Here is a 14,343-nt window from a genome sequence, read left to right as displayed (position 1 = left end):
ATAAATGTAAATAGTTATTTTTCGCATGGTGAAACTTTGCTGTATTCGGATTATCTGCTGTGTTTCTCAATGTTACAATCTGATAAAGGGATTATGATAAGTGTGAATAAAATATATTTCCCTTCCTTAGTGAAAATAATAAGCCAAGGGAGAAGGAACCCCTAGTTTAAGAACGACGTACACTTGTTGATGTTAAATGGAAGTTAATACTAAAACAGCAAGGTATCCTTACCTCGGAGAGGTTGATTTCAATGAGTTGATCGTATTCACAGCCCGCATCAGGAACAAGCAAGTCCTTGAACTCTTCAGCCAAAGCAGCAACCTCTGAAAATTGTAAAAGAATGAACATTTGAGAGCCTATTCATTCCAGCACTCCGGATAGCACAGCCACCTCACAGCTCCGGAGATCATGGTTCGATCCTGACCTTGGACGCTGCCTCTAGACAGTAGACAATAGGTGCAGGAGTAGGCCATTCGGCCCTTCAAGCCAGCATCGCCATTCACTGTGATCATGGATGATCATCCCCAATCAGTACCTCGTTCCTGCCTTCTCCCCATACCCCCTGACCCCGCTAATTTTAAGAGCCCTATCTAGCTCTCTCTTGAAAGTATCCAGAAAACCGGCCTCCACCGCCCTCTGAGGCAGAGAATTCCACAGACTCACAACTCTCTGTGAGAAAAAGTGTTTCCTCGTCTCCGTTCTAAATGGCTTACCCCTTATTCTTAAACTGTGGCCCCTGGTTCTGGACTCCCCCAACATCGGGAACATGTTTCCTGCCTCTAGCGTGTCCAAACCCTTAACAATCTTATATGTTTTAATAAGAATCCCTCTCATCCTTCTACACTCCAGAGTGTACAAGCCCAGCCGCTTCATTCTCTCAGCACATGACAGTCCCGCCATCCCGGGAAATAACCTTGTAAACCTACGCTGCACTCCCTCATTAGCAAGAATGCCCTTCCACAAATTAGGGGACCAAAACTGCACACAATACTCCAGATGTGGTCTCTCTAGGGCCCTGTACAACTGCAGAAGGACCTCTTTGCTCCTAAATTCGACTCCTCTTGTTATAAAGGCCAACATGCCATTCGCTTTCCTCACTGCCTGCTGTACCTGCATGCTTAATACAACCTAGTAATACAACTTTCTGTGGTCTCTTTTTGCTCTATCACCACTTTCAATGAAAGATACGACATGGAAACTGGCCTTTCGACCCACCAAGTCCACGCTGATCAACAATCACACATTCACACACTAGTTCCATGTTATCCCACTTTCTGATCCATTCCCCCACTACACACTGGGAAACACTCGTATAATCATTCGGTACAATCTCACCACACTCAGATGCCAAAGTTGTCGTTCGCCATTAACCCACCTTTTCTGCCAGTCTTTTCCAAGTATTTCTTCATTCTGTGGTTGTAGGGGAAGATTGAGGTGGTTGCTCCAATCTCAGCGCCCATGTTGCAGATTGTAGCCATGCCTGACAAGTGAGAGTGGATTAGCTTAGTTTAAACCGTGACTTCATCCTTTCACTCAAGAGAAACCACACATCTTCCACAGCCCTTGTAATAAGATCCAACATTTCTTGTAGATAATAAAACAAGATCTGCAAGAACTGGGAGGAAATTAAATTGTTTTGAAGGCAAGGATAACAATGGAACTACAATGCTGGTTTACACTGGAGATAGATAAAATTCTGGGAGCATTTCAGAGGGTGAGGCTGTACTAGTGTTGCTCAGCATGTGGTCATAGGTATAGCCACAGTTATTCAACTAGCTGTTGAATCAACTCATGGGAAGCTATGCAGATTTACCATCCAATTTGCCCGTCCCACCTTACAATAGTGAGTGCTCCCTGCTCGCAATATGCGTGAAGTTCTGGAGACTGTAATTAGCTTTTCTGATTTTGTTACCCGTGTCCCCTGAACATAATAGCTCCCTTATTATGACTTATCACTGTGGGCCAAAGGGTCTGTCCCTGTGCTGTGCTGTTTTATCATCAAGGGCTCACACCATCCTGGCCACACACTCATCTCCCCACTACCTTCAGGTAGAAGGTACAGGAGCCTGAAGACTGCAACGACCAGGTTCAGGAATAGCTACTTCCCCACAGCCATCAGGTTATTAAACTTGGCTCGGACAAAACTCTGAATATTAATAGCCCATTATCTGTTATTTGCACTTTATCAGTTTATTTATTCATGTGTGTATATATTTATATAATGGTATATGGACACACTGATCTGTTCTGTAGTCATGCCTACTATGTTCGGATTTCATTGTCCTATCAGGGACACATGACAATAAACTCTCTTGAATCTTGAATCTTATCCATGTGGCACACAGAATGTGAACACAAGGTGGCAATAGAGCACCCCAGGCAGGAGGCAACATTTTGCGGGAGTCAATGCATTCTGAGAAGCAGGACCCTTCTTCATTGGAGCTGTCGGGGGTAATTATATTTGTCATCCATTGAGTAATGCAGCAAAATGGCACAAACAATATTCTAAAAGCAAAATTCAGTAAAATGTGAAAAATCGCAAATAAAACAGAAAACACTAAATACTCAGAAAATCAGGCCGCTTTTTTGCAAATGGAAACAGATTACTTCTCTGATCACTGCCCTGGAATATGAACTCTCGTTTAAGGGCCTGTCCCACTTGGCGTTTTTTTCGGCGACTGCCGGCCTCATTGACTGACGTATCAGAACATTTCAAAATTCAGCGGCGACAAAAAAAAAAGTTGTGACGCTTGAGGAGACACCGTGCGTCGATACGTCATCACGCCACATCACCGACGCATCACGCCGCGACTTTATCGGTGACCTGATACGTCAGTCAATGATGCCGGCAGTCACCGAAAAAAATCGCCAAATGGAACAGGCCCTTTATTTCAAGTCAAGTCAAGTCAAGAAGTCGAGAGAGTCAAGAGAGTTTATTGTCATGTATCCCAGATAGGACAACGAATTCACAGTTGCTGCTTGCTTTCAAGATTTTCAACAGCTTTGGTTTAAGACTTAAACAATATTTATTGTTGATCAAATTATGCTGGTAAATTGATGCAAAGTTATAAAGGGCAGAAGACAAGTAGACGAGTAGAGATATTAAAAATATGTAGGAATAGACACAGAATGCTGGAGTAACTCAGCGGATCAGGTAGCATCTCGAGAGAAAAGGAATAGGTGACTTTTCGGGACGAGACTATCCTTGTAATATGTAATAACAATATGTAAGGTGACAATGTTGTAAGCACATTTGTTCAAGTACCTGTGCAAGATATGGACTCCACGCCTGGCCCATGATATTCCACTATAGCACCAGTGCCTCCTTTAACTGTCAAAATGCCTGCCACTTTTAAGATGACGTCCTTTGATGAAGTCCAGCCTGATAGACTTCCTGTGAGCTTCACCCCAATAACCTGATGGAAAAACAAGCAAGCGTTTTATTTTACAATACAAGAAACTAACTCCTGCCAGAGTAAGGTATCAGCAGGGCCTTCTTAACGGATGGGCAGTTGCCCGGGGCACCACGAGCATAGGGGCCCCACGCTAATCTATGGATTGTAGAATGTTACTGTAGAACATGAAAACGGAGAAGAACATCGCAAGTGCATGACGGCGTATTTGATTCGGCATAAAGAGACTGGAAGTGTAGGGGCCCCAGTGCACTGCTTTGCCCGGGGGCCTAGAATGTTGTTAAGACGGCCCTGGGTATCAGCAGTGTCGCGACTCGAAACGTGGCCAATTCCTTCTCTCCATAGATGCTGCCTCACCCGCTGAGTTTCTCCAGCATTTCATGTCTACCAGTCATTATAAGTAACAGCTTTTAACATGTTTTTAATGTCATAATAAATAAACAAGAAATTAGATTTTCTCTGGAAGGGAACCACAAAAATATTGAAAGAGTTACCATTAGTGAAAGGTTATAGGGAGATGGCAGGAGAATGGCGTTAAGAAAGATAGATCAGCTATGTTTGAGTGATGGAGTAGACGCAATGGGCCGAATAGTCTAATTCTGCTCCTATAACGTATGAACATGGTTGGCATTTCAATGCATTTCCCCTGGTGAAGCTCTTAGATATGTTTTAGTTTCAAAAACAAAACAGGTCTTAACAACATATTGCCTATTCATTCGTCTTACTGATTAGAGACTACAGAATGGCCTAGGCTTCAGCCATGCTACAGTGTTAACAGCAATCGGATTGCCTTTGCATGTTTTGTCAGGGTGGAAAGGGGAAAAAAGGGAGATTAGACATTTATCAGGCAAGTCTCACCTCAAATGACTGTGATTGAACAAATGTGAGCAGGTACTTTACCTTTGGACACTTCAGCTCCCAAGGAATGCCGGCCATCACATCGACTGCATCCGCTCCGCCAACTCCGATACAGACGCCACCCAGGCCACCACCATTCGGAGTATGGGAGTCTGTGCCAATCAGTAAGGCGCCAGGATAGGCATAGTTCTCCAAAATAATCTGTAAATAAGGTGCCAAGTTTGTCAGCATGCATTGGAGGCTGCTCCCTAGTAAAATCTCTACTCATAGAAACACAAAATTGGTGCAGGAGGAGGACATTCGGCCCCTCGAGTCAGCACTGCCATTAAATATGATCATGGCTGATCATCCAAAATCAGTCCCCCTTTCCCGATAGATACATATATCTACCTACATATATCTACAGACTGGTCACCTTCTAAAAGAGTAGCTCATTCTCCAACATGGGATATGGGGAGAAGGCAGGAACGGGGTACTGATTGTGGATGATCCGCCATGATCACAGGGGCCGAATGGCGGTGCTGGCTCGGGCCAAATGGCCTACTCCTGCACCTATTGTCTTAGTGCGTTAAGCTAGAGTCCTGCTGGGCTATTTACAGCTTCACTATGACAGTGAGTGGTGAATTTCACACAGAGAGTGGTGAATCTCTGGAATTCTCTGCCACAGAATGTAGTTGAGGCCAGTTCATTGGCTATATTTAAGAGGGAGTTAGATGTACCCTTGTGGCTAAAGGGATCAGGGGGTATGGAGAGAAGGCAGGTACAGGATACTGAGTTGGATGATCAGCCATGATCATATTAAATGGCGGTGCAGGCTCGAAGGGCCGAATTACCTACTCCTGCACCTATTTTCTGTTTCTATGAGAGAGGGGGAGGGAAAGGGGGAGGGAAAGGGAGAGGGAAAGGGGGAGGGAAAGGGGGAGGGAAAGGGGGAGGGAAAGGGGGAGGGAAAGGGGGAGGGAAAGGGGGAGGGAAAAAGAGAGAGAGCGCATCTTAGCAGTAAATAGTCTCCCTACCAGATGGTAACCGTCTGTGTTTAGTTTGGCAAACTAAAATTTCAGCTCTAGAGAGGAGGGTACATCACATACATATCCCTGTGATGCAAGTTGCCAGTGGAGGCTGTATTGCTCCAGCACTGTGCCAAAGGCTGTATTGCAGAGGCACTGAGCCAAAACAAAGCAGAACGCCTGCGTGCACCACACAGGGGTAGGAAAGACAAATGGAAAGTTGTTAATTAATGGGGAAGGCAGGGATATTGCTGCTGAGAAGATGCTGCCTTTCACCCCGCAGAGATGAAAGCTGCCTTCGATGTGTTCTATTCAGTCTCGCCTTCTACTGACAACATCCAATTTGTAACAACTACATGCTCATTTGCGAAATGGCATTGAGCAAGCCTCAAGTGCTGGCTGCTTGTAAGTGAAGCATACACAAGAGTCAGCAACGCTCTGCTGGCTGTTTTTTATGTTTGAAGGGGGGGGGAGGCACTCCCATCAAAGTGAGAGTTGTTTTAGCCACTGGCGCCCGCTCTTGGTTATGTTTGGCAAGAATCAAAAAACAAAGGTGAATCTCTCCGTGCTCCTCGAGTCTGCGTTTGGTTTGTGCAATAGGAAAGCCAAGATGTTAATTAAGTGGGTGTTCCTGGGGGGGGGGGGGGGGGGGGGGGGGGACTGGAGGGAGGGGAGGTGGAGTGCGGCAGGCTTCAAAGCGAGGGCTGGGAATGGGTTTTTGCTTCTTCACCTGATGGATGATGCCAGAGCCAGGTTTCCAAAAGCCGACTCCATACTTTGCTGCTGCCGTTGCCAAGAAATTATAAACTTCGGCATTCTGGTCCTGCAAAGGAGAAACAAAAATGGCATAAGTGATCAGTAATGAAACCAAGCAATGAAGGCCAATTAGTTGGTGCACAAAAATACTGGAGAAACTCAGCAGGTGCAGCAGCATCTATGGAGCGAAGGAAATAGGCAACGTTTCGGGCCGAAACCCTTCTTCAGACTGATAGGGGGTGGCGGGGAGAAGGAAGGAAAAAGGAGGAGGAGGAGCCCGAGGGCTGAGGGATGGGAGGAGACAGCCCGAGGGCTGAGGAAAGGGAGGAGACAGCAAGGGCTAACAAAATTGGGAGAATTCAATGTTCATGCCCGCAGGATGCAGACTCCCCAAGCGGAATATGAGGTGCTGTTCCTCCAATTTCCGGTGTTGCTCACTCTGGCCATGGAGGAGACCCAGGACAGAGAGGTCGGACGGGGAATGGGAGGGGGAGTTGAAGTGCTGAGCCACCAGGAGGTAATTAGTTGTTGGGTGCAACCCTCGAACCTGGTGGTTAGAAACAATGCAACACAAAGATATTGATGTGTGGGAAGGAACTGCAGATGCCGGTTTACACGGAAGGAAGACACAAAATGCTGGAGTAACTCGGCGGGTCAGGCAGCATCTCTGGAGAGAAGGAATAGGTGACGTTTCAGGGTCTCATAGAAACATAGAAAATAGGTGATGAGGAGGCCATTCGGCCCTCCGAGCCAGCACCGCCATTCATTGTGATCATGGCTGATCGTCCCCAATCAATAACCCGTGCCTGCCTTCTCCCCATATCCCTCGATTCCACTAGCCCCTAGAGCTCTATCTAACTCTCTTAAATCCATCCAGTGATTTGGCCCCCAATGTCCTCTGTGGCAGGGAATTCCACAAATTCACAACTCTGGGTGAAAAAGTTTTTTCTCACCTCAATTTTAAATGGCCTCCCCTTTATTCTACGACTGTGTGGCCCCTGGTTCTGGTCTCGCCCAACATTGGGAACATTTTTCCTGCATCTAGCTTGTCCAGACCTTTTATAATTTTATATTTTTCTATAAGATCCAAAACGTCACCTATCCCATTTCTCCAAAATGAAACAAAGCAGCCGCATTTTTGCGATAGAGTGGAAGGAGCCAACCTGGGGTTTATAGGATCACCTCCTGGTGACAGTAATTAAAGTGATTTAGAAAGAGCAACATTTATGAATAATAATAATAATAAATTTTATTTATGGGCACCTTTCAAGAGTCTCAAGGACACCTTACAAAAATTTAGCAAGTAGAGGAAAAACATGTAAGCGGAATGAAATAAATAGTACAGACATGACTAGTACACAAATTAAAGACAGAATTCAATTCAAAACACAATATGAGGCAATTCAAGCACAGATGAAAAGGGAGGGGGACGTGGGGCTAAGGATAGGCAGAGGTGAAGAGATGGGTCTTGAGGCGGGACTGGAAGATGGTGAGGGACACGGAATTGCGGATCAGTTGGGGGAGGGAGTTCCAGAGCCTGGGAGCTGCCCTGGAGAAGGTTCTGTCCCCAAAACTGCCGGGGTTGGACTTGTGGATGGAGAGGAGACCGGCTGATGTGGATCTGAGGGACCGTGAGGGTTGGTAGGGGGAGAGGAGGTCAGTGAGATATGGGGGGGCCAGATGGTGGAGGGCTTTGTAGGTGAGGACCAGGATTTTGTAGGTGATCCGGTGGGAGATGGGAAGCCAGTGAAGTTGTTTGAGGACTGGAGTGATGTGATGCCAGGATTTGGTGTGGGTGATGAGTCGGGCAGCTGCGTTCTGGACCAGTTGGAGTCGGTTGATGTAGGTGGAGCTGATGCCAAGGAGAAGTGAGTTGCAGTAGTCCAGTCGGGAGGAAATGAAATTGATGGATGAGTGTAAACCGGCATCTGCAGTTCCTTCCAACACATCAAGATGAGTCTTTCAGCAGCGGGTCTGAGAGAGAGAGGGTCTGATTTTGGCGATGTTGCGGAGGTGAAAGAAGGAGGTTTTAATGACATGGCGGATGTGAGGCTCAAGTGAGAGGGTGGAATCAAAGATCACGCCAAGGTTGCAGGCCTGGGGAGATGGGGAGACAGTGGTGCCATCGATGATGAGAGTGGGGTTATTGATTTTGCTGAGTGTGGATTTGGAGCCTATGAGGAGGAATTCTGTTTTATCGCTGTTGAGTTTGAGGAAGTTATGTTGCATCCAGGTTTTTATAGCTGACAAACAGGTGTTGATATGGGAGAGGGGGGGATTGTGGGGGGGATTTGGTGCCGAGGTAGATCTGGGTGTCATCGGCATAACAGTGGAAGTCCAGGTTGAAGTGGCGGAGTATCTGACCAAGGGGAAGGATGTAGATGATGAAGAGGAGGGGGCCAAGTGCGGAGCCTTGAATGTCCTCTTGACAGAAGAGAAAACAAAAAGAGGGGTCAGAAATCCAAGAAGAAAAGGTAATTTGAGGGATGGAAAAATGCTGGTGAAGATGCAGGCTTAAAAGGGATGAGAGAAAAAAAACAAGGGATCATATTCTATTTTTTTTTAATTGCATCGCATTCAGAGTTGTTGTTCTTCGGCTAAAGGATTCTTTTCAATTATATGACTTCCCATCACGCCACCAAAAGCCTCAAGTCTTTGTGGACAAAATCATGAGAGGAATAGATTGGGTAAACTCATAGAGTCTCTTGCCCAGAGTATGGGAATTGAGAACTGGAGGACCGAGGTTTAAAATGAGTGGGGGAAAGATTTAATAGGAACCCATGGGTTAACATTTTTACACAAATGGTACGTGGATAGGACAGGTTTGGAGGGATATGGGCAAAACGCGGGCAGGTGGAACTAGTGTAGCTGGGACATGTTGGTCAGTCTGGGCAAGTTGGGCTGAAGGGCCCGTTTCCACACTGTATGACTCTATGTCCAAAGTACCTTAGCTCTTGCCAGGTCTTCTACTCCCCCAATCTGAGCCTCGATTAAGTGGTCACAGTGAATTGTGGACGGCACGGCTACTGTGGGCAAGCCGCTGCTGATAAACTGAAGCATGGCCATTTGAGCAGTGGCATCCTGCATGGCCACCCGGTCCGGACGCAGGCGCAGATACGTCTCCCCACGACCTATCTTCTGCTTGACGGGGTCATCTAAGTGGCCGTACACAATCTTTTCCGAAAGTGTCATGGGCTTGTCCAACCTATCATGGGACAACATGTGACAAATTAGCCTTAAATGAGGAAAACGATCTCAGAAGAAAAGCATTGCATGAATTAAAATACAACACAACTGCATACATCAGTTTCACAGAAATCTCAACACAATCCCTTCTATCTGCAGAAAGAAGCTCAAAGCTAGTGAGACAAGAAATAGAACAACATTGCAATTCAATAGCTTTCAAGAGAGAGCTAGATAGGGCTCTTAAAAATAGCGGAGTCGGGGGATATGGGGAGAAGGCAGGAACGGGGTACTGATTGGGGATGATCAGCCATGATCACATTGAATTGATCGATGCTGGCTCGAAGGGATGAATGGCCTACTCCTGCACCTATTGTCTAGTGTCTAATATATAATAATAATAATAATAATAATGGATGGGATTTATATAGCGCCTTTCTAATACTCAAGGCGCTTTACATCGCATTATTCATTCACTCCTCAGTCACACACGGTGGTGGTAAGCTACTTCTGTAGCCACAGCTGCCCTGGGGCAGACTGACGGAAGCGTGGCTGCCATTCTGCGCCTACGGCCCCTCCGACCACCACCAATCACTCACACACATTCACACACAGGCAAAGGTGGGTGAAGTGTCTTGCCCAAGGACACAACGACAGTATGCACTCCAAGCGGGATTCGAACCGGCTACCTTCCGGTCGCCAGCCGAACACTTAGCCCATTGTGCCATCATGTCGTCCCATATATGGTGAAGGAACTGGTGCATGAGGGAGGACTTCAGAGATTTGAATCATTTGAGTCTCTACTACGGCAGACAAGACCTGTGCATGTGAATTAGTTTAGAGATACCGTGCGGAACAGACCCTTCGGCCCAATGGGTCCGTGCCGACCAGCGACCCCCGTACACTTAACACACTGGTGATGGTGGAGATATATATATATATACAATAGATCATCACAGAGGTTCTTGGATAGGCACATGAAAATCCAGCGAATCTAGGCTTACGGATTATGTGCAGGCAGACGGGATTGGTTTAATTTGGCATCATGTTTGGCACAGCTTCGTGGGCAAAAGGGCCTGTTCTGTGCTGCACTGTTCTACGCAAGGCAAAGTTTAAGAGTGGAATGAACTGGGCAAAATAATCCAAAAATAATTCGGTCTGTGTTTTCAAAGAATAAATTATAATGCGCTGCCATTACAAATCACTTATCATCCATAACAAAGGTCGCTGATTCTGCACTGCCAATGTAAGGTGCATATAATTACACAGAAACATGTTTTTGTAGGTGTATCATTGAAGGAAATAGAAGTGGGGCTGTGACATACGACAGGACCTGTTATTTTGTGACACGTTTCACATTCTTCAGTGTTTCACAGTAAATAAACATTATCCCAAGCTACTGAAAGCTGCATAACATTGTTTTAGCCCCTCTTATCTGTGCTACTTATCTACCAAAGGAACACGCTAGCTCCAACCGCCAACTTTCGCCCTTTTCCCTGTAGCCTTGCAATTTAGTTTCAATGTATATTTATCCAATTCCTCTAAAAAAGTCCACAGTGGAACCTGCATCACAAGGAGGAGTTGGAATGTACGGGATAATAAGCTTGGAGATCCCACATCCAAGACTACTGGAACACAAAAGCAGGATAATATTTACGACACAGGCGCATATCATTCAGTATAATTGGGACTATTCTGCTCCAGGTGGTACTTCCCTCCCAGCCCGATAGGCATCATGTTGTCCACAAGGTTGAAGTTTAACATTCCGCCCAATCTGTTTGAATGTCTGAAATATCCTTCTTTACCTTTTGGAAACGATGTCAATGTTTTTCCGCAGTAATTCATAATTGATGTACTCATTGGGCTCAAAGTAACTCATAGCTACTTTGGCCCGCCGACATATAGCGGAAAGATGGTACCTCCGAATCCCATGGTTCAAGGCTTGCTGCAACGTAATGAAAACCACAGATCATGAACAATCCACAGAAAAGGGCATGTTAAATTATGCTACAAAGTCCGCAGAGAGGTTAGTGATGGATACAACTTAGTCTGGCAATGAACATAACATGAAAGTACCATCAAATGTGTCACTACATAATACAAGAATAGAGTATTTATTAAGTGGTGAAGGATTTGCTCGAGGGACCTGGTGACCTTGTGCACAAATCACTGTAAGTTAATATACCAAGTAATTAGGAAGACAAAACCATTATTGTTAACCATTATTGCAAGAGAGTTTTGGTACAAGAGTCTACTATTAACACTGTTAAACTTAGTATGATTGTGCCTAATATATAGCATAATGTATATGTCACTGAACATGCAACAAAAAAAGAGCCACTTTACTTGGATACACTCGACAATAAAGTACCATTGAAGAGTTATTAGATTCTATGTTCTAGATCCAGGCTTGGACTATATTCGATGAAAGTTTCAAATCCAGCAAGGGGGTTTGAGAATTTCATTGTTTTAATAATTCTGGAAATGAAATGTTGATATGACAATGATCATGAAGCCTCTCTATCACAAGATTCCAATTTATTCGCTCATGTCCTTCTGCAAAGAAAATCTTTAGTCTCCACCAGACTCCAGGCTCAATTACAGATACTGAGTTTGTTCTCCTTGAAGCTAAGGTCCTGGGGAAATTTGACTGATCCTCAATTGTCTGGATAGGATGAACGGAAGAAAGCTGCACCTAATAGGTGGAAGTTCTCAGACCAAGTGAGTCAAATGATGGACAAAAGACAAGCGTAGAATAGTATGTAATCCTTTTGACTCCTTGTGCAGAGAATGTAGAAGTTTCAGCTTATAAGAAACAGATTCAATCAGCACTTTCAAAAAGGATGAGGACATGGAAGGAAAAAGATTTACAGAGCTGTGGAGTAAGTGAAGGTGGAGGAACACAGGATTGAATAATTTGCCTTACAAGAAGACAGTGTGGACATAACAGACCAAATGGCCTTGGTCTGCGCTGTGACAATTCGAGGATGTTCTGCACGATTCGAGTCACCCAAATGCTGTTGACTTTTTGCTGCCTTCGACTACGCAGGCAAGCTGAGGACACTTAATGAATGCTGCCTTCAACTGGGACACCTACATCAAGCAACCCCAACTGGAAAATGCACCAGTTGATGTAAAGCAGTGTAGGAAATTTGCTAAGACTTTTACCAAACGTAGTCAGACAGGGAATAGAGGGATATGGGTCATGTGCAGGCAAATACGATTTAATTTGGCATTGTGCTAGACACAGGCATGGTGGGCTGAGCTTAGAACAATACAGCACAGGAACTGGCCCTTCAGTCCACAATGTCTGTGGTGAACATGATGCCAAGTTAAACTAATCTTCCTCTGACTACATTTGATCCATATCACATATATCGACCTAAATAGGCCTCTTAAATGCTACTATCATATCTGCCTCCGCCACCCTTGGGTGGTCGCAGTGGTAGGGTTGCTGCCTTTCAGCGAAGGCAGCATCGGAGACCTGGGTTCAATCCCGACTACGGGTGCTGTCTGTACGGAGTTTGTACGTTCTCCCCATGACCTGCATTGGTTTTCTCCCATATCTTCGGTTTCCTCACACACTCCAAAGACGTACAGGTTTGCAGGTATTAACCTGGCTTGGTAAATGTAAAAATTGTCCCTAGTGGGTGTAGGATGGTGTTAATGTGCGGGTATCGCTGGTCGGCACGGACCCGGTGGGCCGAAGGGCCTGTTTCCGCACTGTGTCTCTAAACTCTAAAAAGCATGCTCCAGGCACCCACCAGTCTCTATGGAAAACTTTCCCCATGCATCTCCTTTAAATTTTGCCACTCTAAACCTAAAGTTATGCCATCTCGTCTTTGACATTTCCGGCCTGGGAAAAGTCACGGTAGACTACAGGGCCAGTTCCTGTATTGAACCATTCTCTGCTATGTTAAACACCAATATGAAACTCAGTATCTAGCCTTAGGTCACAAAGGCAATGCAACCCTAGGGAAAACAATTACCGCTTAATGAGTTGGATATTTAAGATGGATGATAACATCGCCCCTTCTCCCGGCAAAGGTTAATAGATGGTCCAGTTTTGATAGAACAATTTCTTCAACACAAGGTCATACGATGGAAAAGCAAGGTGATCCCAAAATGTCCACTTTTAATAGATTTGGAAACAATGGCAACTTCCTATCTCAGGTGTCCTAGGAGGTTACCGTTGAATGAACGCCTTCAAAGTCTTTTTTTGTAATAAGGTTGCTTATTTTTGTAATAACGTGGCTCAGCTCCCACATTTAATATTTAAATGTAAGTATTTTGAATTACTTCCAACATAGTGAAACCAAATTTAATTAAATCAAATGGGTTGTACAGTGGTAGAGTTGCTGCCTTACAGTGCCAGAGACTCGGGTTTGATCCTGACTACAGGCGCTGTCTGTACGGAGCTTGTACGTTCTCCCTGTGACTGCTGGGGATGGTGGCTGGGTGCTCCGGTTTCCCCCCACACTCCAAAGACGTACAGGATTGAAGGTTAATTGGCTTCTGTAAATTGTCCCTAGTGTGTAGGATAGAACTAGTGCACAGGTTGGTGTGGACTCGGTGAGGCCTATTTCCACGCTATATCCCAAAAACTAAAACAAATCAGCGTTGTACTCTCACAACTTAAATTTTAAAACTTTTAAAGCGTTGAACACTATTGTAGAATGACTTGCAACAACCTGTTCAACTCCCAGTGTGGTCTTTCAAGCAGCTGGGAACTGTTCTGACATTCACATTGCAGGACACTCCCTATTCCGATGATTGGCAAGATAATTGACCAACTAAACTAGGCTCATGTCAAAGTTTAAGCACAAGCACAATTTTAATAAGTGAATTCAGCCTTGGGATTGTTCAGCCTTCTCCAGATTGTTCAGCCTTCGCAACCCATGAAGCTGCCATGAGCAAGTCAAGAGAGAAAAAAAACCTGCACTCTCTGTCCTTGGAATCACCTTAGTTACTAATTTTCAGCCTTGCGCTCACTTTGTATCACGGCCAACTTTCTCCACGGTAAAGTCAGTCATACACTACATTTCTCAAAGGATAACATAGCATTTAGTGAAATAATTTAGATATAAAATTCTTAAGAAATTCAAAATACCGTGCATATCCATGC

General features: G+C 45.1%; 1 protein-coding gene across 1 annotated transcript in view; it reads right to left on the bottom strand.

Moving 5' to 3' along the window:
• The window catches only part of aco2 (aconitase 2), a 36,538-nt gene that overhangs the window by 19,715 nt on the left and 2,480 nt on the right, over positions 1–14,343 (bottom strand). Inside the window, exons 2-8 of the mRNA XM_033013560.1 lie at positions 11,024–11,163; positions 8,982–9,240; positions 6,010–6,102; positions 4,315–4,473; positions 3,267–3,417; positions 1,377–1,481; positions 233–324 (exon numbers count right to left, since the gene is read on the bottom strand). Of these exons, the coding sequence (XP_032869451.1) occupies positions 233–324; positions 1,377–1,481; positions 3,267–3,417; positions 4,315–4,473; positions 6,010–6,102; positions 8,982–9,240; positions 11,024–11,163 (999 nt within the window). The remainder of the gene's footprint in view (positions 1–232; positions 325–1,376; positions 1,482–3,266; positions 3,418–4,314; positions 4,474–6,009; positions 6,103–8,981; positions 9,241–11,023; positions 11,164–14,343) is intronic.

Source organism: Amblyraja radiata, chromosome 38 (assembly GCF_010909765.2).
Source record: "Amblyraja radiata isolate CabotCenter1 chromosome 38, sAmbRad1.1.pri, whole genome shotgun sequence".
Lineage (NCBI taxonomy): Eukaryota > Metazoa > Chordata > Chondrichthyes > Rajiformes > Rajidae > Amblyraja > Amblyraja radiata.
This window is presented reverse-complemented; position numbering and strand designations above follow the sequence as displayed.